The sequence below is a fragment of the Salvia splendens genome, chromosome 13 (genome assembly GCF_004379255.2).
Source record: "Salvia splendens isolate huo1 chromosome 13, SspV2, whole genome shotgun sequence".
Taxonomy (NCBI): domain Eukaryota; kingdom Viridiplantae; phylum Streptophyta; class Magnoliopsida; order Lamiales; family Lamiaceae; genus Salvia; species Salvia splendens.
In genome coordinates, this window is record NC_056044.1 from 23,161,698 (window position 1) to 23,176,273 (window position 14,576).

The 14,576-nt window shown below is 37.2% G+C and overlaps 2 protein-coding genes across 5 annotated transcripts; one reads left to right on the plus strand and one right to left on the minus strand.

Moving 5' to 3' along the window:
- Positions 1 to 3,933: 3,933 nt before the first annotated feature.
- On the minus strand, positions 3,934 to 8,004 carry LOC121761231 (beta-galactosidase 13-like). 3 transcript variants are annotated; one of them, XM_042156858.1, is made up of 19 exons: positions 7,749 to 8,004; positions 7,582 to 7,677; positions 7,405 to 7,517; positions 7,270 to 7,336; positions 7,092 to 7,184; positions 6,883 to 7,026; positions 6,706 to 6,800; positions 6,490 to 6,595; positions 6,335 to 6,419; positions 6,130 to 6,248; positions 5,887 to 6,054; positions 5,633 to 5,811; positions 5,451 to 5,560; positions 5,272 to 5,381; positions 5,088 to 5,195; positions 4,907 to 5,011; positions 4,678 to 4,823; positions 4,268 to 4,610; positions 3,934 to 4,198 (listed from the first exon to the last, which is right to left on the minus strand). In XM_042156858.1, exons 1-19 carry the CDS (start codon positions 7,926 to 7,928, stop codon positions 4,079 to 4,081), a joined length of 2,487 nt encoding a protein of 828 aa, XP_042012792.1. In that variant the 5' UTR covers positions 7,929 to 8,004; the 3' UTR covers positions 3,934 to 4,078. The 3 variants fall into 3 exon arrangements, with proteins under 3 accessions (XP_042012792.1, XP_042012794.1, XP_042012795.1); XM_042156860.1 differs by having other exon boundaries at positions 7,405 to 7,522; positions 7,749 to 7,785; XM_042156861.1 differs by lacking the exon at positions 7,405 to 7,517 and having other exon boundaries at positions 7,749 to 7,786.
- Positions 8,005 to 9,260: 1,256 nt separating this feature from the next.
- Positions 9,261 to 12,727, plus strand: LOC121763074 (rac-like GTP-binding protein 5). 2 transcript variants are annotated; one of them, XM_042159135.1, is made up of 8 exons: positions 9,261 to 9,420; positions 9,602 to 9,806; positions 10,660 to 10,747; positions 10,834 to 10,943; positions 11,272 to 11,335; positions 11,960 to 12,024; positions 12,119 to 12,184; positions 12,273 to 12,727. In XM_042159135.1, the coding sequence occupies exons 2-8, from the start codon at positions 9,708 to 9,710 to the stop codon at positions 12,375 to 12,377; spliced, it is 597 nt and encodes a 198-aa protein (XP_042015069.1). In that variant the 5' UTR covers positions 9,261 to 9,420; positions 9,602 to 9,707; the 3' UTR covers positions 12,378 to 12,727. The 2 variants fall into 2 exon arrangements, with proteins under 2 accessions (XP_042015069.1, XP_042015070.1); XM_042159136.1 differs by having other exon boundaries at positions 9,283 to 9,395.
- The last annotated feature ends 1,849 nt before the right edge of the window (positions 12,728 to 14,576 follow it).

Below are 14,576 nucleotides of genomic sequence, written 5' to 3' on the forward strand. Positions count from 1 at the left end.
TAGCGGCGCCCACAACCCTTGTTGCTTCAGCAAAGATCGCATCTTGATCTGCCATAGACCGAAACTATTTCTCCCAGTAAATTTTTCGACCTTCATGTTTAGAGCGGACATCTTGATCTATTAACACAGAAACCCTAACAGATGCGGAATTCAAAACCCTAGTTTGAAAACCAGGCTCTGATACCAGTTTGTTGTAACAGAATAGAGCAATTGTGTATTCGAGATAAACATAAACGTAAAGAAGACACAGATTTACGTAGTTCACCAACATTGTTGGCTACGTCCACGGGTAGGAAATGAAGAACAGATTTTATTCAGAGTGTTTTCGGATTATGGCTACAGATTTCAGATTGGATTCCAAATCACATAATTATGTGCTCTACTCCCATATAAATAGGAACACATGAGACAGACTGGGCCTAGGAAACATAATCCTCTCCTAATTAGAAAACATAAACCTATACAGATTCAAGGCATACTAACAAATCTCCACCTTAACTTGAATTCTCCTTTGTAGATGCATCATTACAATGCCAGAAACCAGACTTCTCCGTTTCCTGCCCGTGGACGTAGCCAACAACGTTGGTGAACCACGTAAATCTGTGTCTTCTTTACGTTTCTGTTTATCTCGATTACACAATTGCTCTATTCTGTCACAACAGTCTAGATAGTAGTTAATTTTTCTTCGTGATAGTTAAATTAGTGCAAATTTGTTTCTGTGGGATACGATACTCTTGCTTTGTGATTGGTGCACTAACTGTTAGAGTTTGTATACTAGAAATCATCTTTCGAGTGATTGAATACTGTAAAAACTCTTATTTTATTTTTCAAAGAATAAAACAGATTATTTTTGTCGTAATGTTGTTATGTTTTATATTTAATGGATGTTTATTGCATATTTGAATGTATAAGCAACGTAACAAAGTCTAAGTCTTTGTTTTAGTAGACCGGTTGTGAGCGACGTCCACTTTAAGGTAACACGGTCAGTTCTGAACAAAGAAAAAAAAGAATTTCACAACCCAGATAGGCCTAGAATACCTATCGAGAAAGGTTGCAATGTAAGTCCGATTATTTCTAAGCCTTACTGAAATAAGATGACATTGGTGTGGTAGATCACTGAACGGATCTAACAGCGAGACGAGTCTTTATGCTATCTACTGAAAGACAAGGTCTTGATAAATGTTTACTTCTTACGTTAGCATTGAGCATACGGTATTGATTATGCACTACTTTGACTTATCAAATGGTGCGGATTTTTCGCAACCCAATAATCTTGATATATTGGGTAGTGGTGATTAATATCTAGTGGTGCTAGGATTGCTATTATGCTGAATCGTGCGCGAGGTGAGTCTTGTTTGATAATGTCCTCAAGAGGAGCGCGAAACAAGGTTTTATTATTCGGAACCTAGCTAGTTGGAGTTTGATTACTTTATGAATAATAAATAAGTGTTTCATGCTAAGTCCACTCTTGGAATTAATAAGATGTTAATTAATTAAGTCCATAGCAGACATTAATTAATTAATGGATATTTATATCTTAAGCGTGGGAAATGAACAGCAACAAGGATACCCGGATTACTTGTAATTCCGGATTTGGATGGGCAGTGCAATATTACTTCTGTAGTAGCTGCTCGTAATATTCCAATATAAGCTTATATTAAATCAGGGGTTCAATTTAATTAGTAAAAAGCTAATTGGGGGATGTCATATCCAAATTCTTCCATGGATCCCTATCTGGGCCCAAAAGGAACTTAATATTAATAGGAAAATAAATGAGACAGAAAATAGACTTTATTTTTCCACAAAATTTTCTTCCACTCTTATACACTGTAGGGGATGATTTTTCTCCTTCTGCTCTCCTCCGTGAGCTTGAATTTTTCTGTCCTAATTATTCAAGTCCTAGTATCCCGGTGAGATCAGCCTACACTGATATCGGAATACAGTTCGGGAACCAGCCAGAAGATCCGTGGTTTAGTACTCGACATCTTCACGAGGAGAAGTAGCAAGCAATCTTCAATTTTTTGGAGAATCATCAAGGTATTATTCCTACTCCGTAGAAAAGCATGCTTTAGGTTTCGAATATACTTAAAGCATGTTTAATTCAAGTTATGAGCATGATACATGTGAAAATTACGCGAATAGATTTTTTCTAAAGAATCTGCTAAATAGATCTAATTTTATCTAATTTATTTGATGCACGCTTCCGCTGCCAACCCCTTCACTAACCCCATGCACTTGCGGGTACTACTTGCGTTAAAATAAGTTGAGCCAAGGTTTTTGAGCGAATTTAATCAATTTTTCCGAAATCTCTCCACATTCCACTAACCTCATTTCACTCACATTTTATTGTAAAACTAGTATATAAAAAATGATACCCACATTCCACTACCTTTGTCAAACTCAATTCGAATTCCTAAAGTGGACTGAAAGAGTATTAATTATGATCAATTAATTATGTATTTAATTAAGGTTATATCTTCTATAAAGTGGAGTCAAGCTTCATTTAGATTGACACGAATATTGATCAAGATCATAAGATAATGGGGGCCCAAAAAAAGTTAGGTTTGGGAACGAAGAGTGAGACACGGACAAAAGAAGCCCCAGACGTAATGCTAAGAGTGGCAAACCAAAAATCGAAGCAATCACAACTCATTCTATCAAGAGAGCGATATAGGCAAGAGGAATAACAAGAGTGTTGTTAATAATCCTTGTTGCAACAATAAAGTCGCGGGCACCACCTCGTCTGGAGCTACACAGATTAACAAAAATCAACGTATGTGTGCATATGTAATAGTAGGGTTGCGTTAGTATGCTAACTATCTTAATATGCTACTTGCTAACTAATCAATACATTATATTAAAAATATCAACACAGTAATATGAGCGGATCAACACAAACTTATCTTGACATTTTGCTTAAGTGCTACTTGTTCACTAATCAACACATTATATTAAAAATATCAACACAATAACATGAGTATGTCAACACAAATTTATCTTGACATTTATAAAATGTCAAGATAAATTTGTGTTGACATACTCATGTTACTGTGTTGATATTTTTAATATAATGTGTTAATTTAGTTAGCAAGTAGCACATTAAAATGGTTGGTACTTGATCACATCCCTATAATAGTATGTCCATCTTTATATAAATATTTCTTCATTCCCTTTTATGTGATAATACAATCGTTTCATTAGCTTGGGATTATAGAAAAAGAAATTTGTATAATTAGAAAATCATTAATTTTATAGAGGTTACGTTTGACGGTGTTTTCACTTGTATACCTTGACACTTTAACTACCATTTTTCCTTTTATATTTTTCATTTTGCTCTCATTAGTGGAATTGTATCTTGTTTATATCTGCTATACGTTTTTCTATAGTTATTCATGCTTCATCGATAGAGGAATCCAATGAAATAAAATGTACTCCCTCTGTCTTAAGGAAGATGACCCCTTTCATTGACAGCACGGGATTTTATACAGTTTTATTTTGTGTATTAAGTGGAGAGAGTAAAATAAAGAGAGGAAATAAAGTAGAGATATAGATGTTTCCATTTTAAGTAATGAGTGATCCTAGTCGGGACAAACCAAAAAGAAAGTGAGTCATCTTCAATGGAATGGAGAGAGTATTAATACAAAGAGCTCTGGACATGTTTTGCCAAAATATTATCACCAAAAGTTATGAAGAAAACAAAAGGTGAACTTAGGGATGTATAAATAGAAAAAGCTAATGTATTAACTTACATATATCCCTTACTTTTTCTTTCAAAAATATAATGGGGCAAACCCTTGACCATACCCTTGATTAGTTAATTATATTTCCATTGCATGTATTTATTCTGTTGTTCCATCTGTAATTAATTATATGTTGTCAATATAAAAAGATTTGTATTCCTTTGCATAAAGAGGGCACAAGGATACACGAGGTATGATAATATCATAATATTGAAACAGTATATGTTCAATAAATTGGGTGATGATTGCATATAGCAGATTGAATCATGACGAATGGGATCTAGAAAATAGCTTGGTATGTACAAAACTAATACAAAGATGAAAGTTAGGTTAATTATTTAGGTACAAGCCACTTGCACTGCCAACGTTTTCGCCACATTAGGGCATGAATCTTTGCCATGATCAATAAGCGATTCTCTCTCAAATGGAATTATGCAACCTTTCTTCCCCAAACATAGCTGTTTTATATACAAAAGTAAAACAAATTAAATTAGCACAACACATGTTTGATTTACTTAGTTACTTACCTCTTCAACAACTTTGTGGGCATTAGCGGAGTCGCATTGGCCCGGAATGAAGTCCCCACAAGCGCCCTCGTTTTCTCCGAAGCTCACGAACTCGACTTTCCCGATGACCTTGTTATCGGGACAAGTGAGATGTGCAGCCCTCACGGGGTCGAAGATCTCGCGAATCTTGTTGTCTCTCCTCTCCCATGACTTGACAGTCGGTGGGTGGTACTCGGTTATCACGCTACAAACCGTGTTTCTGTTGACCGTCAACACCTCAATCTTCTGGGGATCACCTCCGGTTTCTTCCATCACGACCAATAGATTGTCCTTCTCCTTTAAGTATGCTCTCGGCACGTGATATCTACATATCAACCAACATTAGATATGACATGGCTTAGACCTTTATTTTTGTTAATTTAAACACTTACTCTTCTTGAGTAGGCTTTTTTGTTGCTGAGAGATAAGACACCCAATAACGGCCAAGGTTTATGCCATTCACCCAAATCACTCCCTTTTGCATGCTTGTCATTCTTAATGCCACCGGCTCCTTTCCTTCCGGAGCATCAAAATATGCCTTCAAATAAATAATAAAACTAATTTAGTGAGATATGAGTTTTATATATTCCTTTTTATTAAGAGTATTAATTATTGCTCCACCTTGTACCAAGTGAGAGGACCTAGATTTCCATCTAAGGGAGCCCATTTCACTTTCTTTGATCCTTTCTCACTGAATAATTCCATCTTCTCCCCATTTACTCCAACCTAAGTAATTAATTATCCAAATAAATATTCTAGCAGATAAATTAAATCGGTAAGGTAAAATAGGAGTGATGGTGACCTGTTGGGCCCATTCATTTCTAGATATGTCAAGAGTTCCAGACATCAAGCCCTGAATGAGGATAGCTTTAGGTCCAGCAAATCTCTTTTCCATATAGGCTCCACTATTCTGTAATATTAGTTTGCACTCTAAATCAAATCCATACATAAAGAAAAAGGGAAATTAATGTATATTTTATACTTACCGGAAGTCCAACTGTCATGGCTAGCAAAGATATGTGGTTGATTCCAGCCTTAAATGTAACCGGAGACTTTAATACATGGCTCTTTTCAACATTACTACCGTGCCCGAAACCTATACACATAGTCTTAATATTCTAATTAGAGTAAACAAAATATGTGACAAAACATGACATTGACTTACCAACATATTGGCCATTGACAAAGGCAAGCAACGCATGGCCAAGGCTTGCAACCTCAAGCACTGCAAGATCATCAAGGCGCATCGGCAAGTCCTTTCCGTCTATGTAAATGCTGACAAATGGTCAAACAATCATATTATTGTTGTACTCCCTATATACATTGATTGTATTTGTACATACATACCTTGTGCTGTACCATGCATAGTCTGAGGTATCTTTTGTAAAAGAATACAATTCTCTTGGTGAGACGCTTTTCACTTCCAACTTGTCATGTGTTGGGACGCTCTCTCGCCACATCTCCCACCCTCTCAACTTGGCTGTGTTCGACACCACGAAGTTTCTAGAGCTATGTTGTGCAACAACCTAACATACATTGAAAATTAGTAAACTCTATTTGTGCATCCACATGGATGAACAAGCACAAGTTTTTTTGCATACCGCCTGAGAGTTGAAGACGACTGTCTTGCAATCAGGCAGAATGCTGACGGACTTTGGTGGGAGGTAGTATTCTTCACCTCGGAATTCGACTGTCTCAGCTACCCTCTTATTGTTGTTTGTCAAGAATGCAGCACATATTTTACCCCCATTTTTCTCATAAGTTGTGATCTGTACAACAATATTAGTTCCAAGTTAATATGCTTTCATTTTAATGGGAATTCAATTTGAGAATGGATGATGTACCTTTACATTTTGAGACACACGTTGAAGCTTTGGAGTGCCCCACAGCAAAGGTTTCTTGCTCAATTTCAAAGCCCTATGCAAGTCTCTTAGGTGACCAAATTTAGGTTCCCTCTTCAGACCTGAAAACAAAACTCAAATTTTTATTAACTCTAACGCTGAAGTATAGTTTGTTGATCTAATGTAGTTACTTAGTTAATTATCTTACCATATTCATCAAGGGGGGCTTCATCATAGTAACGTGTTGTCACGAACGATGAACTTGTTCGACCAAAATTGGTTCCACCATGGTACTGGAAATAGATTTCAAATGAACAAGGAAATCGATGTCACATAAGAAAAATGTACTACTATAGTATGTACCATGTAATAGTTGTTGAGGGTGCCATTTTTTGCAAAGAATTTTGCCACAGCATATGCTAGATCTTCTGCTGACCGCTGCGACGGAGGATCACCAAATACTCTATATCTGCAATTTCACATAAACCAAAATCTCCCTCAATTCTTTTAGTAAATTGAAGTTTGCCCTTATAATCAAAACTTTGTTAATTGATGTTTGCCCTTATAATAAAAACTTACTGAGCAGTCCAATTCTCAGTCCATAGAGATGGCTTGTTAGGGCCATTTGGACCAGTAAATGTGTCTGCACAATGCCTTCCATTACATGTACTAATCTGAAAAAATAATCAAGAATTTGTTATCGTAAAAGTAATACTACATTCGTACACAAAAAAACATTTCCAATAAGAAACTTACTACTGTGTCTGGAGCATTCTTCTGCTTGCACATGATCCATGGAACACCATTGTAGAGGCCAACGGCCATATCCCCTGCCCATTTTATATATTTTTCACCATCTTCTCTATATGATAGTTGAACATTGTTGTATTCGTTTTCAATCTGCGAATACGCCATCAAAGTTATTTTAATTTTATAATATACTATATGTCTTGTATTGTAGGTACCTGTGCCATGATAATAGGCCCTCCTTGATCTGCAAAGAGTTTCTCCTTCTTCATCATGTTGATGATCATCTCTGAGTACTTTTTCATGTGGTACTGCATGCATGCATGTACTTTTTTCAATTATTAACTAACTAATTTATATTTATCTTTAGATTGCAATATTTATTGAACTTGTTACCATGAAAGGTTCGTTGTAAGAGCGGAAGGTGATGTTTGGGACCTCTTTTAGCCAGTATGGAAATCCCCTGTTTGATCAAATCAATATTATATTGAAATTAGGTGTTGAATGATAGGAAATAAATAATATATATACCCCAGATTCCATTCCGACTCAATGTATGGTCCCAGCCTAAGGGTCACCCACAATCCATTGTCTCCAATCATCTTGATGAATTTCACCAAGTCATAATTGCCTTCAAAGTTTAACTAAACTAACAACACAAATTAAGGTCATGGAATTCATTTTATAATATTAATTAAAATATATTACCTGTCCTTGAATAGGTTCATGGATATTCCAAAACACATATGTTTGGATGAGGTTAAGACCCCCTTCTTTAGCCTTCTTGATCAGCTCAGGCCACATCTACACATAATATATCAAATATTATTCTCTTAAATTAATGTTAATATTAGTGTATGTATAAATATAAATACCTCAGGAGTGCTGCGTGGATAATGAATGGAACCGGAGAAGAGCAGTTCCCTGCTACCATTGATGATCATGGACCGGCCATCGTAGGTGATGGCGGCGCCGGCGCGGTGGGAATGGGCACTAGCATTGGCAATGAACAATGCCAAGAGGGAGAAAAATAGAAATTTAGGTGGATCTATCATTATGTCACCTAGCTATATCAAACCCCCCCTTTTTTTTATGATCTGAGCTAATTAATTTGCAACCTCTTCCACCGGGGCAGAGGTGCCAGCGGATCAAGAAGCACAAAACAAGAGTGCCATGTTTTAATAGTGCCAAAATGAGTGGCATATATTTAAACTAGCAACTTTTCTCGGATTTCTTCTTCTTCAATTATTCTCTACTTGTTATTCAATTTTATGTGTGCCTTTGTTTTATTTGGTTGAGAAAAATGTGGTTGTGGATGTCTTTATGTAGCGTTCTTGCATGTCATGGAACACTGCTATCTATGGTTTTATTAGAGGCAAAATGAGAAGGTTAATTTATTAAATTCCTCAAGGCAAAATTAATAAAGGAACATACAATTAACACAAGTTTTTCTTATAATGCTATCATTTGGGTCACCCTTAATAGGACAATGTTATTAAGCTATAAAATGGCCAAGCCAAGCCAAGCGGAATTATTATTTCTCTTACTTTACTCTCTTTCTATTTTAACTATTTAGTATCATTTTTCCAAAATTAGGGAAAAAAGAAACAACTCAAGTAATGTGGGACGGAGGGAGTATTAGTTATCTTTCTTATTTTTCACTTTTAATTTGTAGTTTGGTTTGTTTATTTTCTATTATTGTACTGTATTTCTTTTATTTGTGTATTTTATTATGTTATACTTCAATTACAATTATATGAATGTCTAATAATTTTTATTATAAATTTAAATTATAAATAATTTATACTATATTTTTAATATATTAATAAATTATAAATTTTATATTAATTAAAATATACAAAAAAGAAAAGTTTTTTATCAAAATGTTTCTATCTACTTAACACACTAAACAACCTTTTCTTAAACTATGTGTCGAAAAGTTTCGTCTCAACTATGAGGAAACGAAAGGAGTATCTTATTTCCCATTTTAGTTCCGTTCTAAATAAGAAGATCTTATACTTTAATAAATTATAATAATTATTTTTATTATAGAAATAATAAATTAAAATGAGATCCACGTTCTAATAAAATATTCCATTAATTTCTTTATAATTCTTAAAATATGCATCGAATTAAAGTGGAATTTTAGATAATAAATAAGGGAGTAATAGTTTATAGTTATTATAGTGGCTGATACAGACCAAAGTTTGTAAAAATTAAATAAAATGTTGCCCCATAACCATATACTTTCACTCACATGAAAAAAAACATGTGAAATTCAATAGGCATTCAATTTTAGTAAAATTATTGAACACTTGAAAAGCAAGTTAATTTCCCGAAAAAGAAAATGTAGGTTTTGTGTGGGCAAGTGATAGAATGACCCGAGTTGCACCTCGAGTAATATGCTACTCTATAGCTGTCTCGTAGCTGTCCCGCTCATTTAAAAAACTCCATCTTCGCTTTCATTCACAGTCTCTCTATCTGCTCGAAAATCTCCACCCCTCTCTCTCTCACCTGCTGTGGTAATGCGCTTTCTTTCTCTAATAGGTCTGTTTCTCATCTCGAATCTGCTTCGTGTTTCTGACTTTGACTGACAATGATGTGGCTGTTGAATTTGGTGGTGTTGTTGGTGATTGTAGTAATATATTTAGGGTTTAATTTTGAAATTAGGGTTTTGATTCCGTATTATTGGAGATTTCTAACGGTTCCCCTCCTGATTCATTTGCAGCTAAGCAGTTGATTGGTTGCTAATCATTGCTGCGTAATTGGGGGATTGAAGTAATTCGAGTTGAGATAATTGTTCGCCGGTTGGAGGGGGACTTGCGGGCGGCGAGATGAGCGCGTCTAGATTTATTAAGTGCGTGACCGTGGGCGACGGGGCTGTGGGTAAAACATGTCTGCTCATTTCTTACACTAGCAACACTTTTCCAACGGTAACTTTTTTTTTAGTTGTGCTTTAATTTTCATATTTGTCAGTTGTTGGGGTTGTTTTAATTTGGGTAAGGGAAGGTAATGTTGATGTTGGTATTGTACTATTGTTTAAGCTTTTTTAGTCAGTGTAGTTTTGACATGGTTGGGAAAAAGAGTTTTTTTCCCTTGCTTGTTAGGGCATTCTAATATTGATAAAAAGAATTAATGTCATGAACTGTTGGACTGTGAAGATTATTAGTAAGTACCTGAGGTGGATATGGTTTTGAATTATCAGATGTCTGCAAAAGAGGATGATTGGGATATGTTTTTTACTGGACTTTTTGTCACCCACATAGCCACCTTTTTTTCAAATTATCTATTTTGTTTCTAAGTTTTAACAGTGAATTTGAATTCATGTGGTTAAGCTTTATCTTTTATGACATGGATACAAATTTGAAAAAAGATAATATTTATCTAGATTCCTTTTCTTCTTTTAGTTTTTCCTGATTTACTTTTCATTTTGTCCCCTTTCAATTCAAATGTACTAGATTTTATGAGTACCATAATGTTGTAACTCACTTTTCATTGATATAGATTGTGCTTACTGAAATTGCATGAACCAAAAGTTCATAGACAAGTAAAATTTTGTGAACCTTTTCTCCTTCCTCGTTGGACCTGTGTAATCTCTGAGTTGAACTGTAGGCTCTGCTCCCCTCCCACTTTGTCTGGTTTACTTTTCCTTTTGTGCTCTACTACATATCATGTTCAAACTGGTTACACTCTAGCCACATGCTATTATAGTTTTCAGCAGTCAAAAGTTTTCCTTCTTGGTTACTAGGTTTCTAACCGGATCATTTTTTGCATTGGCCTAAACAGGATTATGTCCCTACTGTTTTCGATAATTTCAGTGCCAATGTCGTAGTGGATGGTAGCACTGTTAATCTGGGATTGTGGGATACTGCAGGTAAATTGGATATTTCCATGCCTATCTTCTAACTCATCAAACAAAAAACTATGGAACAGGCAATCACCCTACTCTTTATTTTATAGGTCAAGAGGATTACAATAGATTGAGACCATTGAGCTACCGTGGGGCTGATGTCTTTATACTCGCCTTCTCTCTTATTAGCAAGGCAAGTTACGAGAATGTCTCCAAGAAGGTGAGTCTTCATATACCTCAGTGTATAGGAATCCTGACCTATTCATAGATTTTGGTTTCTCGAACAACAGTTTATTGAAAGAGGAGGAAAGTAATTGACAAATGCAAGATTTTTATTTTTTTCATTTTTCTTCACTTAGTTAAAGGATAAAAAATTTGGGCTCTTCATAAATCCTTTTAATAGCTTTTGGGTCTTTCTTGTGCCATCGTTTTGTCTGAATAAACTTCGTTATGCTACATTCCCCAAACCCCCACCCTCACTGTGTTCTGGACAAAGTAGAAAAAGCTTTGAATTGCATGACGTTGATTGTTTATATTTCAATTTTCAGTGGATACCTGAATTAAGGCATTATGCTCCCGGAGTTCCAATAATCCTTGTGGGGACAAAGCTCGGTGAGGATCTGATTCTATATTTCTTTCAGGACTAATTTCCAACCCATTTTTTTTTGCCTGGAACATTGTTTACAATATATATCTATTTGCTGGCTGACTATCCTGACATCACATGAGACACGGATTATCAAAATGCTCCTATCTAATTTCAGTCTTGAATTATATTTTCTCCCCCAGCATATTCTCACATGACGCATATGCCATGCCCATGCGTACATTATGTCATTGAAGTTACCACATACTACTATTCTTTGACATTTTCAGATTGTTTTTGGTAGAATCTATTGGAATTATGATTCAAACATTTAACATTGCAACTCAATTTTGTATACACACAACTCTGCCTCTTTTCTTCTTTGTCCATGCAAGAATGAAGTGATGGAACCTCTAAAAGTGTCATGAGTTTAATCATTAATGAAGAACAGCCTCATATAAATAAGTTACTGATTTGGCTGTTCTTACTTATAATGTACTCTTATAACATGTTTTGAAATTTGTAAGACAGTATGAAACTATAGAGAGGGAGAGAGAGGAACGCATGCGGTCTTCCCTTTCTCCTGCTCTTCCTACTTCGATAATTCTGTACTTTTTATAGCGGTCCAATTCGAAGCTTAATGCTTGCAGATCTTCGAGAGGATAAGCAGTTTTTCGTGGACCACCCCGGAGCAGTGCCCATCACAACAGCACAGGTGTGTTACATTGGGTTCCATCAAACTGAAATTTCATGCTATCTTGTCTCTTTACTTGTGAAAATACCATTGATTTTCCTTTCTCCATTCATAGGGAGATGACTTGAAGAAATCAATTGGAGCTGCTGCTTACATTGAATGCAGTGCTAAGACACAACAGGTTATATTTTAAACTTAGACAGGAACTACAAATTTTTAGTGGATATGTCTGCAAATATCACATCATATTTTTGTTCCAAATATTGCAGAATGTGAAGGCTGTCTTTGATGCAGCGATAAAGGTTGTTCTGCAGCCACCCAAGCAAAAGAAGAAAAAGAAGAGAAAGGGTCAAAAAGCATGCAGCATATTATAATTGGCAAAGATGATTCGCATCAATTACTTGGCGGTTTCTCTTCTTGTTTAAGAAGTGTACTACTCTACTCCTAATCCTACTCCTAATCCCCCTTGAAGATGCAATGACCTCAGCTTTATATTCTTGACTGACTGTATTAGGGAGATATGTTGAAGCATCAACTTGGTCGATTTCACATTCTTAGCTATAGTTTTCACTATGTACGTTTGTGATTGAGATGTGTAGTAGTATGAAAAATTGCTCCATTTGGCCTTAGATTGAAGTATTTGTGCATAACTTAAAATTTCTCCTAAGGCGGATAGTATGTTTTTAATTTTTGTTATGTGGTATTTTGACTTTTTTCTTAAAAATAATAGTATTCTATGTATTAGGTGAAGTGTGATGGAAAACTATGCTATGCTGGTGTTGACTTTGATGGGAGTTGTGTTTTGACTTTAATGTATAAGGCCACCCGCAACGCGTCTCTTGAGTGGCTCGTATCTCGTCCCGCCGAGACGAGACGGCGGCGAGACGTGTTGCAGCGCCCCCTCTCGTCTCGGTCTCGCCGAGACGCCCGTCCCACCAAGACACCTCGCGGGCTGTCTCGCCACGCGCTTGCGCGACGTGGCACGCTTCGGCGCCATGCGTGACGCCCACTCGTCGGCCCGCGAGTGGGTTTTGTCACGCTGACGCAATAAATCATTTTTTTAAAAAAATTGAATTTAATTAAAATATATATATATATATAATCGAAAATGGTAATATTACCCTTTTTCGGCTGTTTTTCCTTTTTTTATTTATTTTTTTACTCTATAAATACTCCTATTTCATCCTCATTTCACACACAAATACACATCAAATCTTCCAAATCATCTCCATTTCCTCAATTTTCATCTAATCACTCATCATAAGATGTCCGGCGATGGAAACTCTGGCGGTGGCGGCTCCGGCGGGTTTGACATCAATGCGTTTGGCGACTGGGGGCATGTACAACGTGTTGGGTGGTTCCGGTTCGTCTACGCTAGGCACCTAGGGCACGTCGACGCCGGGGGTTCTAACCACCCCATTTTGATGTTGATGCATACGCTCGTCCCTCCGCCCCGAGGTATTCGCAGGGATTATCCCAAATTCGGGAGGATTATCCGGATGAACCCCATCCGGAAGGAAGACGAGGCGGTGGAAGCTCCAGGACATTCGACGTCGTGGAGGAAGAGGCGGAGGCGGCCGAGGAGGATGAGGATGTAGGCCGACATCCGTACAGCCGCAAGGACACAATGTCGGTGTACAACGCCTGGATCAGCGTCTCGTACGATCTCATTGTCGGGAATCAACAATCCCGGAAGTGCTTCTAGGAAAAAGGTCACCGAGGCCTGCAACGAGATCAAGCCAAGAGGGTCCTGCCTCCGCACATTGAAGATGTTTCGCGCTCACTTTGACCGAGTCGACAGGGAGGTCAAAAAATTTTGCGACATCTACAAGAACGAAGCGGCTCAATACCAAAGCGGAGCCACGGGAGTCGACATTCTGAGATCGGCTTTGCGAGTCTACTTCGACGACACCGGCAAAGAATTCAGACATGTCGATGTCTGGGAGGCAGTCAAAGACGAGGAAAGGTGGGCCGGCGGTGTGCGGTCCAGCTCGGGCTCGACCTCGAAGCGCACGAAGCACACGGCGGGTGGTCAATATTCGTCTAGTGGGGGCGGTTCGGGCAGCGCCGCACAAGAGGCTGTCTCGCAGAAGGTTGAGGGCACGGCAGACAATGTTGGGGGTCCTCCCGTGTGCGCTGTCGGTCGCAAGGGACCAAGGCGGCGAAGGAGGCTAGAGGGAGGAAGGACCGAGGCGATTCAAGCCAGACGGGCTCGGGCTCGAACACCCTATTGTCCATGTACTTGACCGCCACGATGGCGGACACTTCCCGCATGACGCCTCCACAATACCAAGCCCATCTTGCCGGAATTGAGTATATGGCAAGACAAATTGGTATTCCGCCTCCAGGTAGCTTGAGTGCACCGCCACCGCCTTCGGGAGATGATTCACCGGCGGAGTAGTTTTTTTAATTTCTATAAAATTGTATTTTAAATTATGTTTTTTATTTATTTTGCCACGAATTTAATTATGTATTTTTTTAGGATTTTAAGTTGTATTTTTATTTTATTTAATGAAGTGTGTTTTTTATTAATTGAATTTGTTGAAAAAAAAATAAAAAATGAAATTGAATGA

Excerpts from the sequence above, each read along its gene's own strand:
- LOC121761231 (XM_042156858.1), bottom strand. The coding sequence starts at position 7,928 with ATGATAGATCCACCTAAATTTCTATTTTTCTCCCTCTTGGCATTGTTC. Across the intron at positions 7,678-7,748 it reads ATCCACGCAGCACTCCTGAG|ATGTGGCCTGAGCTGATCAA; the intron begins GTATTTATATTT and ends TATTATGTGTAG. Across the intron at positions 7,027-7,091 it reads GGCCTATTATCATGGCACAG|ATTGAAAACGAATACAACAA; the intron begins GTACCTACAATA and ends GCGTATTCGCAG.
- LOC121763074 (XM_042159135.1), top strand. The coding sequence starts at position 9,708 with ATGAGCGCGTCTAGATTTATTAAGTGCGTGACCGTGGGCGACGGGGCT. Across the intron at positions 10,944-11,271 it reads ACGAGAATGTCTCCAAGAAG|TGGATACCTGAATTAAGGCA; the intron begins GTGAGTCTTCAT and ends TTCAATTTTCAG. Across the intron at positions 11,336-11,959 it reads CCTTGTGGGGACAAAGCTCG|ATCTTCGAGAGGATAAGCAG; the intron begins GTGAGGATCTGA and ends TAATGCTTGCAG.